The sequence below is a fragment of the Numenius arquata genome, chromosome 3 (assembly GCF_964106895.1).
Source record: "Numenius arquata chromosome 3, bNumArq3.hap1.1, whole genome shotgun sequence".
Taxonomy (NCBI): Eukaryota; Metazoa; Chordata; class Aves; order Charadriiformes; family Scolopacidae; genus Numenius; species Numenius arquata.
The window spans coordinates 66,017,189-66,037,171 of record NC_133578.1 but is presented as its reverse complement, the minus strand read 5'-3'; the positions used below and the strand labels follow the sequence as shown (position 1 = coordinate 66,037,171).

Genomic DNA, 19,983 nt, shown 5'->3' with positions numbered 1-19,983 from the left:
CTTACCATAAACCACTGTCCTTCTCTTTAAAATTTAACAGACAAGTAAGTACTGCAAAGAACTAGTATAAGGACGGACTAATATAAGGAGTTTGGCTTCGAGTTTTGTGGGGTTTTGAAACGGCTGAGTGTAAACTCACTTTCAGCCGTGATACACATTACAACTATAGTTATCTATGCTGTGCATATGAACGTGGTTGATGGGATTTGTCTGTATATATGTTTATAAGCCTGACCAATGAAGGAGGCCAAGCATATGCAAACCTAACTGGTGGATTAAGGAGGATGACCAGCTACTCCCAGGCCTAATTAGCTCATAGAGAGTTAGCAGAGACATACATCATTATAATTGATGGGGCAGCTCTGGGCAAATCCAACGGATAGGCCAGATTCTCTTAAGGCACTGTTCAACAGGATTCCACTGTTCTGCCAGATTTTGTCTGCCCCAACAGACACAATGCACTGCTGTGGATGGGAGGAAAGGTAACGCTTCTCTAAGTCTTCTCCAAGTGCATGCCACCAACTAACAAGAGCCAACTCTGGTTTTGGTCAAAAGAAGATGAGAAAGGGATTCTAAATAAGAGGGGAAGGAAGGGGAGAGGCAGAGGAGCTGCCCACCAAACTGAACACAACCAACGTGACTGGGAGAAGAAGGAGTGGTGATGAGTTAGTGGAACTGAGCAGACAGCAGTGGTGGAAGGTGGGGCTGTTTTACGGGGAGTAAGGGTGTACAGTGGGGCTGTTAATAGCGAACTCCAGAAACGCCCTGTTTCAACAGATAGTTTTACTGAACTGGAACAAACTGCCTCTAGAGCAGCCCAGCCTTTGCCTGTATCCCTTGATCACCTCCAACTAAGCATAAAAATATCCATGGAGAAACACTTCATCTACAGCCCACACTTCATCATTACAACAATTATCACACACCACAAAACCACACCCCATAAGTTTTCCCTACTAGAGTTGCTGTCTTCTCAGCAACCCTTGTAAACTCACCACTGCATCCAAGCCCTTACTGTCCTCTCCTCTCCCCACACAACAGGCTGCTGGGGAAAAAACAACATCATAACAGCTTTAAAGAGAGGATGAGTATCTATTTGAAAAAAAAATCCCACTGTGAATTGTTCACACGGCAGCAGTGGCTATGCAGCAAAGCACAAACCTTTGAAAAGAGTAAGAAGAGTTAACAGTAGCAATATCATCACTGAGCTTTAATTTCTCCGTTTTTGTAGAATTTATCAGGCGTAATATGTGTGAGTACATGTTAACGTGGGAACGTTACACTTTACAGGGAAGTTCTGAGTGTATCTGATGTGCACACTTTCTTAAGTCTTTTAAAATATTTTTTTACTGTCAAAATAACACACAAACCTAAGGATAAAAGAAATCCTTCAGCTGGTTAAATCAGCTTACTCAGGCTATGCACTTAGGTCAGCTAAATAAGATGAGAGCCCAGAAATTAGTCCAACTTGCCAAACCTTATTATCAAGCATAGTGTTTGTAACTCACAGTAGGTTATCAACAATGGGGCCATGTTTGGGAGATACTGTGACATCTGGTATTGATTTCTGGCAGGATTTAGGTCTTTCTTTGAAACCTCTAACTCAAGTTGGAAAGATAATAAAATAGAGACGTACTATTAAGCAGATTTTTGGCTTGGTTTAGTAGGCATTAAAATAAGCATAGTTACATACTGCAGCAAATCACAAACACAAAGAAGTCATGCTGCTTCTTTTAAATCAAAGCACTACCTCCCATCAACAGGAGCAATGGGAAAGGTGAGAAAGACAATTCCACATTTGCAGAACAGGTTGAGTGCATGTGTTAAAAATCATGAGAAACCCATTATATAATTTAATTATATAAACATCAAAAAGCTGCTCTTAAACTCCCAACATCAAAAAATAAAACAAAGAAATGCTCCACAAACCTTCAGTTCTTTCCATTCTAATGAAGGTCATAAATATGCAGTTCTGTGAAAGTTAAAACATCCAGAACAATCCATATTATGAAGCTGCAAGAATTTGGTTCATTCTAAGCTACATGTAACATGTTGCATGCACACTCCTGCTTATGCCCAGTATTGGAAGGCTCACTGAGAAAAAGTCCCAAATAATATAATTTATGAGGAAGATAGGAAAGAGAATAGCAACTTCTATTAACTCCTTCTCAACTGAAATTTTTTAATAAAACCAAATTCATGGTAGTAGCAGCTACATAAAAATATGCTCTAGTTAATGCCGTAAGCAACATTTTATCTGTGATTCATTATAAAGCTGCTAAGTATTTTGCAGAGGGAAAATCTGTGTAATTAAATACTTTTATTGATAAGGTCAGTTAAAAACATACTAGGAGAAAGAGTAAATGTTTTTAAATGAGTGACCTAACATTTAACTTTTTAGGGAGGCATATTAAAATATCCAACATACACATATAATCTCTGGAAACAATTACAGTAATTAAAACAACACTAAACACTTGGAAACAGACATTTTCTGGAAGGTATTCCAGAAGTGTCTCCCCAAAGACGCTGATCAACTTGGGTGTGTTCAATTAACAGGAGAAATTAATTTCAAGACAAAACCCCTGCTGCTGAGAATCCTCCAGCCTTTAGCGCTCCACCACCACCACCCGGCCCCAGCACTTAAATCCCTGGACTGTCAGCAGGAGCTTTCTAGATGAGATGGTTAATTTGAAAGACTATTTTCACTACTGATCAACTGAAACTACAACTCCAGTGTTTCCAGTAATAAGTTTCATCAACAGAAAAAAATAATAATCCATGATTTGAGATGAAGATGGCCTTTTTAATTTGCACTGGCTATCTACCTCAACACCTACCAATTTCATTACATTTCATTATTTTATCTTCTTCCTCTAGGCTAAGCTAAGCCAGACAGAGTTAACTCATGTTGACTCTGAAATGCAGATATTGCCTAGAAAAGCAGGGATCCAAACCACAGAGACTTTCAGTTGCTCTCTGTTGTGACCTTCTGGAACTCCAGAAACAGTTCAGACTGACAATTACAATCCTTAGTATTAAAAGAAAATAATTTTTAAAAATTAATTCAAACTGCTTTGAAATCTTCAGGTAGAAGAAATCTCTTTACAGACAGAGATATGGGATGCTGTTCACGTGACTGAGATTGTGGTTGAACTAGATGATAGTAAATTCAGTTTCAGTATGTCTAGTCCGAGATCAAAACCACCACAGCTGCATGACGCACCGATTAAGTGCAACCCACTCTGCCAATTCTAATTTTGCACCGAGTTGTGCTCCATCAGGTAGTGTCTGTCCTTCTGCAACCGGCTGGCAGCCAGTATAAACATGATCTCATGTGATCTGGCTTATTTGATGAGAACGCGTTACCAGGTGATGTGCTACTGCACAGAAGTGGTATTAATGAACACGGGACCATGGCCCAAGGCACGGAGCAAAACAATTTGTCAAGGTCAACCACATAGACCGCGAGTAGACCTGAAAATAGTATCCAGTCCTCCTTAATCCCAGGCTAGTTTGCTTCCTACTGGGCAGCGCTGCTGCCCAACATAACAAACACAGTTTTCAAATTACAATGGGGTTCTGAGGATTTCTTTGGCACATTTGTTGTAAATACTACCCCTGCTGCCACCCTGCCCACGGAGCTCCCAGTTCCGTGTGATGGTCCTTGGTCCAAAACGTTTCTTTTCACCCAAATCCTCACCCTGCTAACCAGTTGTGGCCCCTGCTGCCCCAGCCCTGGCCACAGAAGCCAAGGGCCATTTCAGCAACTGCAGTGTTGACACTGCAAATATTTAGGAAAACGTTTAGCTTGACAAATGTAAGTAACCTCAGTGAAGTCAAACAAACCTATGTTCATGTGCAAGGGTTTCCTGGGTTTAGTCTCGAAAAGCAGGACACGTTTTTATGCTTGCTGTGAGACACTCAGACATGCTACTGAGCATGTGCTACATAACCCACATAACATCAAACACTACTCCTACTTCTTTATATACTGCTCACTCAAACAATATTTTTATTGCAGCTCATCAAATGTGGATTCCACCATATTATTGTATTGAACAATACAAACAGCTTACTAATTCGGGGAAAATAAAAAAGCGGCTTCCATCAAATGCTTTGTCCAACACATACAGAGACAGGCAGAAAAAAAGTAAAGTAAATATTAGAAAGTAAATATTAGAAATGTGTTGAAATGCATCCCTGTCCCAGTTTCTGCAGGAAATGGAGTACATGCCCACAATAGTTCAATATTGTTTGAATTACTGTTTGGAGACAGCCATAGGACAGAGCAATCATTACACTATTGATTATAAACTATATCAAAGAAATTGCACTGAAGAATCTTCAAAATGTTAAAGAACTCCATAGCTAGTAAATGCCAGAATGAAGTTTGCCTGTAAAAGTATTATTAAGCCCTATGGCATTACACATATGCAAAACCATAACTATAGAGCTACATACTATTTTCCCCTACTATTCTGCCTGAGTCATAATAAAGATTTGATCTTTTATATCTTTTATATCAAAATATCTTTGATATTTTACTTATTCTGCAAGATGAATTATCAGTCTGAAGGCTTCAATAGAAGAGAGCAAGTAAACAAGCAGTAAAGAGCAATTCCAGGTAGCATTCAAGGTACCAAAACAATGGCCAAGGAGACATCCATCGTTAACAAAAACTTGAAAGGTGAAGCAAGCTCTCCAGAAATCTATTTAATGATGGGAGAGAAGACACTGCACGGGTACAATGTCTTTCACGAAGGGATTAACTTGTTGCTGCTGCGGGTGAACTTCAGTACACTGTAAGTGAACTTCAGGACAGAGACACCAGCTTCTACAAAAACAGAGTCAGAATAAATGCAGTGAAAGACTACAAGAGCTTTTATTTTTCTTACCAGCCCAAGAAAAGATATAGCCATCTCACTAAACCCATTTTCATGGGAGCAGACTTCACAAACACCTTCCTGAGCTGTTTCTGTGTAGCAGAGCACTTTTTTGATGAAAAAGAAGCTCTCGAAATTTCCATGGCTAGCATACAGGATTTCAGAATCTAGAAACACTGATGCACTGCACGTAACAGAGAAAATGCTCTGAACTCAGCTGGAACAGTAAAGGTCATAGTTGCAGATATGGATATTATCAGTGGATTTTGCCCTAAAACATGCTGTCATGACAGTGCAGCAAGAAGAAAAAGAAGAGCAAAGTGCTCATTAAGAAAGCATCAGCACCAAACAAGGCTGTTTGTTCACTGAAACTAGGAAGTTCCATGTCGAAAATTGTTTCACTTCACAACACTGCAATGGGTATCACAGAGCCAGCCACTGGCAGACAGTCCTGAATCAATTAAAACACACGAATCCCATGGGATTCATAGTCTTCCTGTTACTTAGCCCTACAGAAAACTAAATGACAATCTGATTTTCAAGCACAGCCCTGTCTCTGACTAGGCAGCAGATGACACTGTCGGTGCCTGCCACACAGACTGGACTTGGTCGTGACATCAGTTTTGCTGCCATAGCTGTGTCACCAAGGAGGATGGGAACTGGGTGGAATCACATCCCCTGGTTTACCTTGCTATTCCTTCACATCCCACACTTCAGGTGGAGCTACCACTACAGAAAGTGTTTCATTGGTTTAGTTTGCTTTGTCAAAAGAGGTAACCAGATATACCAGCAGAACCTTCTCCAATAGGACCCATGGCCAACACAGCTATGCTGGCAGAGCTGGGTTACAAAGATGTTCTCTTTAAGTCACTTCCATTTCTCTGAGATCAAGAACGACTTTCCTTGTCACTAGAGCATTATATTATGAGTTTCCAGTGAAGAAACTGGAATTCTTCTAAACAGTTTGCAAGTCAAACATAGCCCATGGAATTTCCTGTACAGCAGTTTTAAATATGATCCTTTCCTTTTCTGCAGATGCTCCCTAGATCACTCACAAGCTGTACACTTGGAATGAATATGACCTACATCACTGAAGGGAATTACTCCTCTGCAGGATGAAAACCTACACACTTGGCCATGAAGGTAACAGATTCCAATATTAAGTAATCTGCTCTAAATTACTGACAAAGTGAACTAACACTCCCTCCTATCTCCTGCCCAATGAACTTACTAGTCTAAAGGGAACTATTATCAAAAACACAAAGCAAACATCAGAGTAGTTCCTGCATATTCTGTAGAGACAAAAACGCTCTTGTATAAGGAACATGGTGCGCTCATCTTTGCCAAAGGCAGACTGAGCACTTGACAAGGTGTGAAGTCACATGGGCACGAATGACCAACACATCCAGACTTCAACCCAGATGCAAGACACACACCTACACCAGTTGTATGTAGTTTTATAGATAAAAACTAACAAAGAACATGTTTAATTTCACTTCCTGTGTTCAAACTATAATTACGTTTGATCTAATTAAAGTTATAATTGCTCAAATCAGTTTCCATGCAGGACAATCTGAAAACAAAGATGTCAGCAGCTACTGATACGGTGACAGAAATGACTCAGCTAGAACAATATGGGAAAGCTGTAGCAGAAGTAGGGATAAAACCCAAGCACCAATGCAACTTCTAATACTTCCATCTTTTTCTACCAGCCCAACATCACCTGCTTCCCAGGACTCTTTCACCCAGTCTGTTCCCCATCTGTCCATACGACCTCATGCCTTCCCAAGCCTTTACCTTTCCGTCTGCCTCTTCCCACTTTCAGTCACTCCTTAACAGGGCTCATAAAATTTTTCATAAACAAGTCTCCTGTGGTTTTCACCCAACTCACTCAGGTTTAGTTTTTATCCTCCCTCACAGCGCTCAGGCTTAGCAAAAGGCAGACACAATTGAAGCAAGAGAGACTGATGTTCAGCAAAGCAGTACTTTACAAGAGGAAGTACTAAGCAATCTGGGCCAGAGATGCCACTACCACATTCAACGCTTTGCTCTTACCTGCAAAACAAACAAAATAGCCCAGGTTCTCTTTCCCTGGAGAAGAAGAAAAGGGAGGTGGGAGTAACACAGCATTAGAAAGTTATGTCTTCCCTGTTCTGTAGATAGATCTACAGTACATTGTGATTCATTTTATTTAGAGAAGGCTGGGGACTTCTTCAGAAAATTCACCCCAGCTTCTGCAGTGCCAAACAAGACAAATGCTTGAAAAACTGAGATAGTGATCAGAGTCCACTGCCAAGACCCCTGCTAATATAGAGAGCAGAGCGGGCAAGAAAGAGCAGGCACAATATGCTGACACTCCAGCCACTCGAGGGCTCTCTGAGAGTAGGAGACACTTGAGCTGGCTAAGTCAGCCTGGATCCATTGGAGCCACCTGGGTCCATTTCAAGAGTGTAAGTCTGCAAGACTCCAACTCTATCAGTCTTTTGTGGTTGTTCCACTAAAAATAAGAGTGCTGTCTGGACTTTGCATGGAAAGGACTCAAATATTGGCTAATTTATTTTAAAAATACCCGTTAAAAATGAAAAAAAGAAGCAGCAGTAGGAGTCCAGTCATTACACAGGTACAAGAAAATCCAGTGGCACAGGGAGTTTCCACAGACAAAGGGTTTCCCACAGCCTATTGTTGGAAACACTGTGATTCAACTGCTCATTTCTTGCTCAACAGGCTGCTGATTCAAGCAGAAGAGGATGCTGATACGTTTCACCTTCTGCATTCCACCTACTGCAGCCTAAATCAACAAAAAACTTGGCTTTTAAAAACATGTGACTGTATCTCATGCTAGTTCCTAGTTATTTACATTACATACTTTTGTTGTACAATATCATCTTTTTGTCAATGTCATTTAAAGGTACACATAATAAAATAATAAAACAGGAATTTTAACTGCCTCTGCCTCCTTATCTTGCTAACTTCCAGTTGGACGTTTCACTGCAAGCAGGTGGTTAGAAGGTGAAACACAGAATATAACATACTTTCAGATTCACTGCTCTATGAAGAAGCTACAGACCAGAAAAAAAAAAAAAATGACAACATACAAACTCACTAAATAATCAGATAAAATGCATTTTGCAGCTTGAGACAAATACTGTTAACACTGTATCTGAAAAACAGTCTGCTTGTGAAAATGAATGACCTGCTGTAACTCCGTAGAGAAAGCACTCAGGTAAGGAATTCGGACAGAACCGGGGAGCAAGCCAGTGGAGGCTATTTTAAACCCAAGCCTTTCTACAGCTACCTCCAGGTGCAGTCCTAAATTCAGCAATAGTATCTGTTTCCCTGAAACAGATTTTAAGCTGCCTCTGACAGGTAACTGGAGATACACTGGGCAGTTCTAGAGGCACGGCATGTAGCTATCCTTCAAAACAAAGCACTAGCTGTTATTGTTTAGGGAACAGATTGTACCTCTGTTCTACTGCAGAAGCTTATATACATTTCTTTCTCTTACTCAGAAAGGCTTGTTCAGGATGCTGGCAGTGGAAAATACAGAAAATTCCCTAGAGCGAGGTAGGAAACAGAGATAGGAGAAGTGTGGCCAGAGGATATTAGATTAGCCATTACTGACTTTATAATCCACGTAGGCTCTTAAATGTGTTAAATGTCTTGGAGCTGCATTTTTAAAACCTTAGGAATGAAAGAACAGGGAAGGAGATTGTTTTAGCAAAGCAAGGAGGAGTCTCTGACAATCAAAAATGAGCTACATTAGGGAAAAAATGAAAACCAACCCTTCCAGAACTTTATTTTTTTTGCACACAAGCATAGATACGCACAAAACAGATGCTGCTGAATTCAGTCCTTAAAATCATGAATGTATCATTGCCCTACCTAAACCCCCCAAAATACCTTCACTTCAGTCAAGCAGCTGAGCCTGTGCTTAACTTAAAAGATCATGAGTGAATGCATCTGAAGTACACAGGATTTGAGTGTTTTTTTGGCAAAGGCACAGGCTTCCTCTTTATATTCCTAAGGATGAAGAAAGTGTTTCGCTGATACATAGGAATAATGAAAGCAGTTACATTGTTGAAAATGACTTGAAATTCCTATTATAACAATAACACATCAATTAGTTAATAGCTTACAATCAAAATACAAACCTACTCTTTCACTCAAGTCTGGATATACATCATTAATGTCTAATGATGTGACGACTGTGTTATGTTTTACTAGGAAAGCTTTAAAAATCATTAATATTCCCAATAAAAGGAAAAAGTTCTGAACCATACAGTTTCCAACAAATATGAACTAGGAGGTCTGCAATTATGGTGCCATGTGAGTTGAAATATATATTTAAAGACTGCATAGGGAACAGTGACTGTTTTTAATGCTGTCCAACGTATGCTGATGTGGACATAGTTTTCAACCTCTATTAAGCATGTCATATTTAATTATTTGGATGAAGACTTTTTAGTTAAGCATCTGACTCAGGATGATTTAAAAAATTTATTTAAGGAAAAACTTTCTACAAAGTAAAAACCTGTTGGCATTTCTCAGAATAGGACTAGTGGAAAATGCATTGCTTTGCTCCCATTTTTGTTTTAAAAATAGCAAAAAACCATAGCAAGATAATAGCAAGACAGGTTTAATTGAAAAGCCTTCATGCTTTGAAACACAGATTTCACATCTTAAAAGAGAAATCAGGAATGTGCTTTTGCCTGTTCTAGAGAAATCCATACAAAACCGGCACCTAAGAGCCTATTTGCAGACACTAAAATAGGTTACTTAGAAAGTTGAGTCCTCCAAGCACGAAGTGGCCCAAAAAATAAGTGATCAAGTGTAGACTACACTGAAATGGACTCTTTCAGTGCCTGGATCCGCCATGGAGCCTGCACTTTCAATGCCTTGCCGGCTAACGGCCAGGCTGCGATGATCAGAGACAAGAAAATCACGGAGCTACCGTAGGAGAGGGGTGGGGGACAGCCCGAGAGAAGGCAGCAGCGCACCGGAACGGGGGTAACGCGGTTACGGGGTCGAGTGGATCAGGCAGAGCCCGAGAGGTGGGACAGAGCGCCCCGGGGGCCCGGCAGGCCGATAAGCGAGAGACAACAGCAGGTAACGGCGGGGCGGGCGCGGCGGGGCCCGGAGCGCTGCCCGCGGGGAACGGCACCGCGACGCCCCCTGGCGGCCCGCAGCGCCGCCGCGCCCCGGCCCCGCCCGGCCCCGGCCCGTTCCCCCAGCGCCGCGCTCCCGCCCGCGGGGACGGACAAGGGGTTTGGTTCCACGACGCCGTCTGTCCGCGACAGGCAGGGAGGGAGAAGTCCTCTCAAACGTGATGTTCAGAGGCCAGGCTGGATGGGCCTTTGAGCGACCACCTGCTCTAGTGGGAGATGTCCCTGCCCTTGGCGGGGGGGTTGGAACTAGATGATCTTTAAGGTCCCTTCCAACCCCAAGCAATCTATGATTCTGTGATTCCGACCCATGGTGTCCTGCGTGGAGCCCGGTTTGTTAATGCAAAGGGGCTTACGCAACCCCTGCTGCCTGCGTTTCATCCCCACAGCCCCAGCACCTGCTGCGCAACTGCGGCCACACTCTGCGCCGAGCCAGAACCCCCCCATCAGGCTGCCACGCAACACCTCTTGCACAAGGGAGCTGTCAGGTAGCGACCGAGACCCTGGTTAACTGAGCCAGCAATTAACAAGCTCACCCCTTATTAAGCACCAGCAAATACACGCGGCAGAAAGCCACTGGAAACCAGGCTTCATGGGTTTCCCGCTGCCACAACCACTTGCTTGTTCCTGAAATCAGGTTCATTACGCAGTTTCCATGTTCTGCAATACGTGAGGAGGTATCACCGGTGACTACGGTGTCTTAACTACAGACTCCTCACTCATTCCCGAAGCACTATTCATCCCATGCTCCAACTGGTGCAAGAGTCTGGTGGGAAGGAATTAGACACTGTGTGAGGCTGTATTTGTGCTGGGGAGAAAAGTTAATAGGTGTACTGGCAGCTTTAGTACTTTATACCTGTCAAAGATCTATCCTTCCACCTATATATTGCTTTCATGTAAGATTTGTGTCTATTAAAAATAAATACATATTTTCGTAACTTTAATAGAAGTGGCAGTTTACCTGATTGACCGTTTCTTCAATTGCTTTCATATAATGGTTAAGTTCTCTGTCCATTGCAGCATATTCTAACATGACATTTTCCATACTGTTAACATCCTCTACATCATCTGCAAAACAAAATGTTTTGTACATGTATGATTTGTATTATTTATGTACATGTATGTTGTATTATTTTCAGGCAGCATTTTTTCTTTACAGATATGAAGACAGGTGTTAATGCCGTGAATCTCTAAAGCATCTGAAAGGCACAGCAGGTGTTTTCAAGCTCCTCAAACATACACTTTTTTTCCTATTTTGCAACTGTAAACTTTGACATTTCTTGGGTAACTTGAACAAACAGCTTACTCAGAAAGACACTTCCCTGGTTTCATATGAACAAGAGAGAGTGTGTGTAATTTCATCAACCAACACCTAGTCATTAGGCAATCAGGATATTTTCTGCAAAAGTTATATTTCATGACTCATCACATTGCCTCAGAAATAGTCAGAAGAAACTTAAATGCCCTCTCAGTACAGTATAGTTCACAGCTATAATTAGGCCCCTTATCCCCAATAAACACAGCTACTGCAAAATCAAAACACAGCCAGCATTTTATAATCCAGGAGATAATGGGAGACTGAACAGCATTGGTGAATCAAACTGTAAAATTTTAATTGCCAGTGAAAATCAATGAATACAGGACACACGCCTAGTAATTCACATCCACTTTTATTCTCTTCTGCTTTCCTCCTAATTTCACTCCTTTCATCTCTAACTACACCTCTGCTTTCCCATTCTAGAGTTGCTGTGCATCTGCTCAGCTGGACAAGGACTCTCCATGGATGCTACAGGACTGAAGAGCCACCGCTGTATCTCCCGACACAGGTGCACGTACCACACCAAATACCACCAGCTGTGGGAGGACGCTCCACCACAAGCCCCTACCCCGTTTAGGAAACTAAGAAATTAGGAAACGTAAGTTTCCACTTTCCTACTCCCATTTATTCCTACACTGCAGTTTCCAGGTATAGAGAAAACAGCTGGAAGCAGTGAGAAAGCCCCATAGCCTGCCGTGCAGCATTAAGGGTTGTCATTTCAAGGAGCATTCCTCTTTACAAGCAGCTTAAGTAGCCAATCAATCTGTGCTGTTATTTTTACGATGAAAATGGTGGTATAGCTTTTTTAATTACTTTTTTTGTAAAGAAAGGAAAATGTCTTCTAATTTGACAAGCTAGTGCATTTCCTAAGTTGCTAACTATATTAGCATTTCACAGCACAAAAACCTGCCTCTGCAGCAAGCTAACATAAAGCATTGTGTACGGCCGTCTTAGCTTGAGAGCAAAACCTGAAACTGCTGCTGAAACACATCACTCAGGGACTGGAGCTTCATATGAAGCAGTGATGGATCCAGGAGACAGAAGGAAAAGCACGAAGATATATTTATACAAAAAAAAAATGTATATAATAAGCCATACTATTTTGTGAACATGGCAGTTACAGTCAAGATGTTCCCCTTAATTATATATAGGCTTGCAGTTTTTCATTAAGTAGATGAATGGATATTACAGACAGAATCTTGGCATTCCAGCAACTTTCTTCTGAATAATCAGCATTTCCGTCTCCCCTTTCCTTTCCCTCCCTCCCAGTTTCCATATCCTATCTGGTAACTATGATCATGCTCTTTTTCCTCCCTGCTAGGAAGCATATGAAGTGCCTCCTTCAAGGCTGACACAAACCGCACTCCATGAATCACAGGAAAGGTTTGTGTAGCAAGTAACTGTCATTCTCCTCCCATGGCCAAAATGAATCATATCCACAACATAAAGAAACTACAGTGGCCTAAATCTTTTCTTTTTAGGGGAACACAAGTGCAAATACACCGAGAGAGCTGTATTAATGCCATCTTTCCAAAAAGTTTAAAAAAAATCTTTAGATAAAGAATAATAATGTTGCAACTTGAGAGATGCATTAAAATAAAGCTCAAACAAAGAGGTGGAACACAGCTCAGGCAAGAGGGACATTATCTGTGACTACATCCTGTCCTACATTCTCTATGTCCTGATGGTTCCACCCATCCACCGGCCTGTTTTAAGTCTTGGTGTCCACTGTTGTTTCCCTATTGCTGTTCCTTCATGCAGATGAAGAACATGCACATGTTATATATACTGGGAAATCACTGAAAGCATCACTGACGCATGGCCATAGCCTGCCCTTAAAGGCATTATGGACACAAAGATAGATCTGAAGGACTGTATACAGGTCAGATGTTGTCCATCCCCTATTTGTGCTCTTTGACAGATACTTGAGTCCATTTTCTTTCTGCAGTTCAATCCATAGTCCAAGGTGTTGAGAGCTAAGAGGAAATCCATGTTGTTCTACCCACTCATCTCCCCATCTCCTAAACAAGACTTAAAAGAAAACTTACATGACAGGCTCTTCTATTTGCCTTTAAAAACCTCCCACCGTCCTACATTACACACGGCAATAACCCACTGTGCACGGCTCCTCTGCTCCCACTGCACTTTTCCTTCCCCTGGTGAGTTGACAGCATTTCTGTCCCTCCCTGGTAAGGACCAGATGCAGAGCAGAGCTTGGATGCATGTGATGAGAAGTTGTGAGTGACTGTATGGGGATGTAAATAAAAGATTTATAGCTCACCATGCAGGGATTCCAGCACCTTCAATGTTTCCTTACAACAGACTCCACCACCAACTACTCAGAAAACACCAGTTGACCTGATCCCACTAGGGAACAAGAAATTAGAAAAGAAAGACTTCTCTCTCCTCACCACCATCCCACAGCTCACTCTCCCAAATCCCACCAACCCATTAGTTTAACAGCACTATAATATCAAGAAGCATCAAAATTGAATAATTATATCAGGCTTTTGAAAGATTCAAAATGTTTTCCATTACCCACTATGCAAGCCCTGCCGCTACTTTTACTTCAGTTGTGAGGAAGGCAGGAGAGGTTCATGGTGAAGGGATCCAAGGCATTGCCTCTCTCCCAGCAGCCTGTGACCGCATTATCTGCTGAATCCCCTCCAGCCAGACTCCAGCTACAAAGCCAGCGGACTCTCCAAAGCACTCAAACCTTTCCCTCCGCAGGCCAAGAACCCGGCTCAACACCAAAATCAAACGCTTTGCAAGTGCTGGATCAGTGCCTCTCTGTCATCTTATCAAAATTTATCCTGATCTTGTTTCTAATTCATATCTAAGGAATGCATTCCAACCTCTCTGCATATGCTTTTAGCTACTGCCACAAAATACCATCGAAGTTGCATACTGTAGTTAACTCTCCCTGTTATCTAGGCTAAATACGTTGAGTTTAGTAGGCATTTCTCCACAAGTCCTTACCCTCGCTACCCAGAGATTACATCTTTTGCTCACAGAAAGCACAGTTCAAGGCCATAATTTTCATTTTCAAAGGCACATATGCATCATGTTAAAATTAGCTGGCTGAATATGCACACTTCATGATTATGAATTCCACCCCGCATGACTTTATGATCTCATTTTTATAATGGAGACAGGAATATTATTCTGAAAAGTCTCCCTAAGTATTAAAAAAAAAAATTACCTAACAAGACTAGCAAGAGTTCAGTTTCTCATTTCTAATAAGAGATCAAACTGATCATGCCCAGATGCCTTACTGCTGATTCAAACTGTAATCAATCAGGGCTGGGTTATGTATCACGAACCCCACAGTGTTAAAACAGAAGTAGTAATAACAGGATAGAGTCCAGTCAGCGTTGGCTTACTACTTCCTATATTAACACTTGTATAAAATGCCACTCATTTATCCAAAACTTGCATTTCCTTCTAACATCTGAGTTCATATTTACTTCCGTTCCCTGTTTACATCCACAAGTTAGCAAAATTTCTAAAGATTTTTCACAACTACCTCTTTTTCTGTGCAAAAGTTACGACATCAGTATTTGGTTCTTCAGGGTAGTACAGCTGTCCTGGGGCCAACACACAGCAATCCAAATAAGCACTCGCTTCCACCGCAGACTATCTCAAACACAAAATAGCCTGGAATACCATGAAATTACAGGAAGGCTCTAAGGCTACAAATATAACAGTACTTAAAATGAATGCATAAGCACAGACAACGTGGATTAACATCAATATATATATACACTCTAATGTATATGGTACATATGGTACATGATATAAGCATATCATCTTTATGGTATTGTCTAACAAAAGCTAAACTTTCAATTTCAAGAAAGAGTTGTCCATTCTATCTCTTGCACTACATATTAGGTTGCTTTGAATTTCAAGGCTACACGCTGCTTTTTCTATCAGACTCTCCCATCATTCAAGGCAGAAGAGGAATGGTATAACGTTGCCACAAATTTTGTCAGTAGATTTCAGGCTTTTAAAACACACCTAGCACAAACATCTGTCACTTGAGCCAATCCCAACAGCAGGAGTAGGCAGTTGTCTTCATGTGCACCAGCAGCAGATAAAACACACACTTTGCCAGCAGGTTTCCAGTTACTGCTGACAGCAGAGGAACACAAGCTCCCAGACTCCTTGATTTAATTCCATCTCCTGGAGGATCCTCAATCCAGGATACAGCTAAGCATTTTTGCTGGTTTTAGCAAGTACTTCATTTTCAAAACCAAAAGTGCTAATGACACCCCCTTGTGCCCCCAATTTTGGTCTACTCAAAACTGTTGGTAATTCAAGTTGGACAAAACATCTGGAAAAAAACAGTCAACAAACCCATGCTCTTTGAAGACAGATTCACAAAACACTTGTAGAAGGCACTAGCAAGATGTCCCTCTACTGTCTAGATGCTCAGTAGTGAGAGGATACAGACCTGTGTAGGAGACAACTGACTTATTTCCCTCCTCTGTCTAGATATACTTGAACCCTGCCACGGTGCTCCGGACCCTACAGACCAACAAGAACTTCAACAGGAGACTGGCTGCTTCTGCAGCACCGAGGGTGCATCTTCACTTTTTCTCCTACAGATACAAGGATAGCCCCTCAGAAAACTCTCTCCAAAGGAGATTTCTTTCAAAATCTCATCTCCCTGACCTGTAACATATTTTATGTTAGGCTGCAAAAAGAGTAGAATGCTAGTACAGAAAAATCTAAACTAAAAGAAATTAGAAGCAATACAAAGGAACAGCAAAATACAGGAGAAAATCAATTTGATCGCCTGAATGCAGGTGTCCTCACATTAAAACCAGAGAAATGGCTGAAAGTGGAATGCCCAAAATTCTCCACAAAACCCTTTGGATAGGGAACTAACCACTGCAATTCATAAGAGAAGAAAAATTATTGCTGATTAGAGGGCCAACCACCATATAGGAAATGGCAACTGGTGGAGTAAAGGGGAACTCAGGACAGTAATTGCAAAATTCCCCTTCGTGCAACAGTCAGAAGTTACTGCTGAAGCAAGTCCTAAGAAATCTCCAACTTCTCAGGAAATGCCTTAACTGGGCTGTATTTTGAGCTGGATTTCCCTAATAAAGCCATTCTGGCTGCATAGAAAGCTTTCATATACACGGAGTTAAGAGACCAAGTGTGCATCAGTGATTTTACAGACCAATACCTTCACCTAGATACCAGCACTCCAGTGAAATTACATCAATGACAGAAATAGAAACCTACTCTAGGTGGCCCTGCTGGAACAGGGGGGTTGGACAAGATGACCTCCAAAGGTCCCTTCCACCCTCAACCATTCTGTAATTCTATGAAATTCCCCAATATCCAACAACATCATCTCTCTATCGTTCTTCTGGAAGGTGGTTGAAAGTGACTTAAAGTTCAAGTCCTCTCAAGCAAAGAAGGAAGTTGAATCTGAGTTTCCTATATTCTATCAAAGAAAAAATCTGAGTAGAAGGAATAAAAGTGAGAAGAGTGTGGGAGACAGGACTACTAGAACTTGCAAAGGAAAGACCAGCACAGAAGAACACTGTTAGTTGACTGTGCCCACAGTTACACCAGAACTATCACTTGTGAATGACTAGTTCTAAAGTTGCATCTTATTTTCTATTCAGCTTCTGTTAAGAAATTGCAAATCAAACTACAATACTTGGATTCAGGTCAAGCATTTTGCTGTACCTGAGTAAAGTCTTCTGAGGTTTTATTTTGGAAAGGGCAGTGCTTTTCAGTCTGGATTTAAACATTTGTTTTATTCAGCAAACTACTGAAAAAAATCTTCAATTATCCATTTCTCCCTGCTTATTTTTTTTTGAAGTAAGATGAACCAAGAGTGTCTGTTACATTACAGACTACTCCTGACAAACTAACAAAAAAAAAAAAATCTAGTGTTACAAGCCGTTTTCCTGTAGGGTATGACAGTGTGAAATGGGAAGAGACAAGATCCAGTGACCCAGGAGGCTCCTGCCAGTCCCATGGAAATGAAATCCAAGTACATTATATTGTAGAGAGGGTCAGAATTTCAACAGCAGCAGACCACGCAAGGTCTAAGTGCCCACTTTGAAACATCTCAACTGCTGGAATGCCCAGTTTGAAACACCTCAAGGGGTCAGCACTTCCAGCCAGTGGGTGTTACACACATTCTGAAAAAAGAGAGTCATCTCCAAGTGGGCACAGAGAAGCTGAGGAACCCAGTATTACTAATCACTTTTGAAAATAACTTACTATATTATTCTATAATAAAGTAATCATGAAACTTTTGCTCAACATGAAACTCCCTTAAACTCCATTGCCAGCAGAACTAGGCCAACAGGGCTTTTGAAAGCAACTTCCTTACAGGACTTTTTTTTTTTTTCTTCAAGACTACCAGGGGAAGCTAAAAAGTCATAATGATCCCAGTTTAGACATAAGAGCAGTAACAAAGATCTATCTTACCAGATATTTTTGCCACGATATCCAAACAGACTGCAAGGTAAAGAAGGGCGATTGCTCCAAACACCTATTGACACTATGGTAATACCTAATGAAATAAATAGGGCTCTCCCAAAGAGTTTGATTTAGCAAAAACACTCCAACATGTACTGACATGCTTTGCTGTATAAAATCCAAAGAAAAATACTATTCAACACAAATAGAGGTGGTTTAATTTAGGCTAAGGCACACAAATAATAAAAAGACATCAACTAATCTCTCATAAAGGTAAACAGTTTGCTACGGAACAGAAAGAGAAAAAAAGTCTTTATGTCCTATCTACATATTTTTTGCTGTTGTAACATCTATGTTTGGTGCCACGCACACAGCACCAGGACATGAAGACAGGTAATATGTACACACTTCCCCAAATTAAAAGGGATGCTGGCTTGACTAAACATTAAGGTCCATACAATTCCCAGGCTACTTCCCTGCCTTCAAACAGAAGAACCAGCACCTGACCAACACCTCTTTTCTCCTTACTAAATTCCAAGGTCACGGTGAGGTTAATCTTCATTTTACCAATTAACACCTACTTAATTTTGCAGAAAGACCAATTTAAAGTTAACAAAGACAGTGTAAGGAGTAAGCAGGAGCACTGAAAAGAGGATTAACATTTCTAAGATGCAACAGCTTTGAGAAGAAACTCAAGCTCTCCTCTGAAGTAGTTCAGTATCAGTGTCCTGGCATTATGGTGATATCCATCCACAAGTACTGGGCTCTGTTTAAGAAATAAGTAAATCAGCGTTCCCTAACACCATCTACATCCACAGGCCCAAGAACAAGAGAAACACAAGTGATGTTTACAGACAAGCAGCAAGAAAACACTAAGGCTGAGGTTCATGTACCTTTTCTTTGGCAACAGAGGGAGTTTCACAGGCCATCTCCCCAGGCACTCATCATTGCTGTTCCTCTGTTCCTCCTCTGCTGCCCCTCAGCTAGGATAATAGGACTTTTCACAGGATTATACTATAAATTGGATTAATTAAATAATCAAGCTAAAAATAGCATTCTGTCCTCCAAAACCAAACCAAAACAAACCAAAACAAACCCCAAACCCATGGTATTCCAGTAATTTAATGTGAAGTGCAGATATACACACACTTGTACCAGTACAATTGAGGGGGTGGCAAACTGTTGCAGAGTGGAGTTGGGGGGGAAATAACTTCCTAAGCCAATTTGATTGCCAAGAAAAAGGTAGAGGAACCACACCTGTATTTTCTAAGCAAGTACAAGGCACATGCTATCTTCACACTGAAATCTGACCAATCTCATAATCTTCTATTTTCCTAAATACATATATATATATATCTCCCTCTCTTCTCAGTGGGTTTCAACATATGATGAAATTAAGGCTGAAAACAACATTCACTAATAATTTTAATGGGAAAGGATTTTCCTATGACTAACAAGCTTCTTGCCTGTGGAGGCGTGGGCATGTCTACACCACACAATAGAGCGTGGTTCAGAGCCCCGAGCTGCTGCTGACCTTGCCTTCCTTAGAATGAGTGATGGGAGGGCTGAGTATCTTTAAAACCAAGGGGTCTACTGCTGTCCTTCTTCTACTCACTTTCTCTTCTCAGAACTTGATATGGTAACATCAGAATCTGGGCAAAAATTTTCTTGATATATAATATTTCAGTAAATGCGACTATCTTAGTTCTGGGCTCAAGCTACCAGAATCATAGAATCATAGAAGTGTCTAGGTTGGAAGGGACCTTTGAGATCATTGAATCCAACCATCAACCTAACACTGACAAAAACTATCACTAAACCCTGTTGCTAAGCACCACATCTACCCACCTTTTAAATACCTCCAGGGATGATGATTCCACCACTTCCCTGGGCAGCCTGTTTCTTGATAACCCTTTCAGTGTAGAAATATTTCCTAGTATCCAATCTAAACCTCCCCTCAAGCAACTTGAGGCCGTTTCCTCTTGTCCTATTGCTTGTTACTTGGGAGAAGAGACTGACCCACACCTCACTACAACCTCCTTTCAGGTAGTCGTAGAGAGCAGTAAGTTGTAGAGAGCGATAATATCCATGTCTGGTGCAGATATATCCGATTTGAAACGTAACTGCACATGCTGCATAGGTCAGCACAAGAAACAGGAGTCCTACA

General features: G+C 41.2%; 1 protein-coding gene across 4 annotated transcripts in view; it reads right to left on the bottom strand.

Moving 5' to 3' along the window:
* Nucleotides 1–19,983, bottom strand: part of NSMCE2 (NSE2 (MMS21) homolog, SMC5-SMC6 complex SUMO ligase) — a 131,065-nt gene that overhangs the window by 90,499 nt on the left and 20,583 nt on the right. For all 4 annotated transcript variants that reach the window (XM_074144792.1, XM_074144796.1, XM_074144794.1 and 1 more), the window contains one exon: nucleotides 11,010–11,116. In XM_074144792.1, coding sequence (XP_074000893.1) covers nucleotides 11,010–11,116 — 107 coding nt within the window. The remainder of the gene's footprint in view (nucleotides 1–11,009; nucleotides 11,117–19,983) is intronic.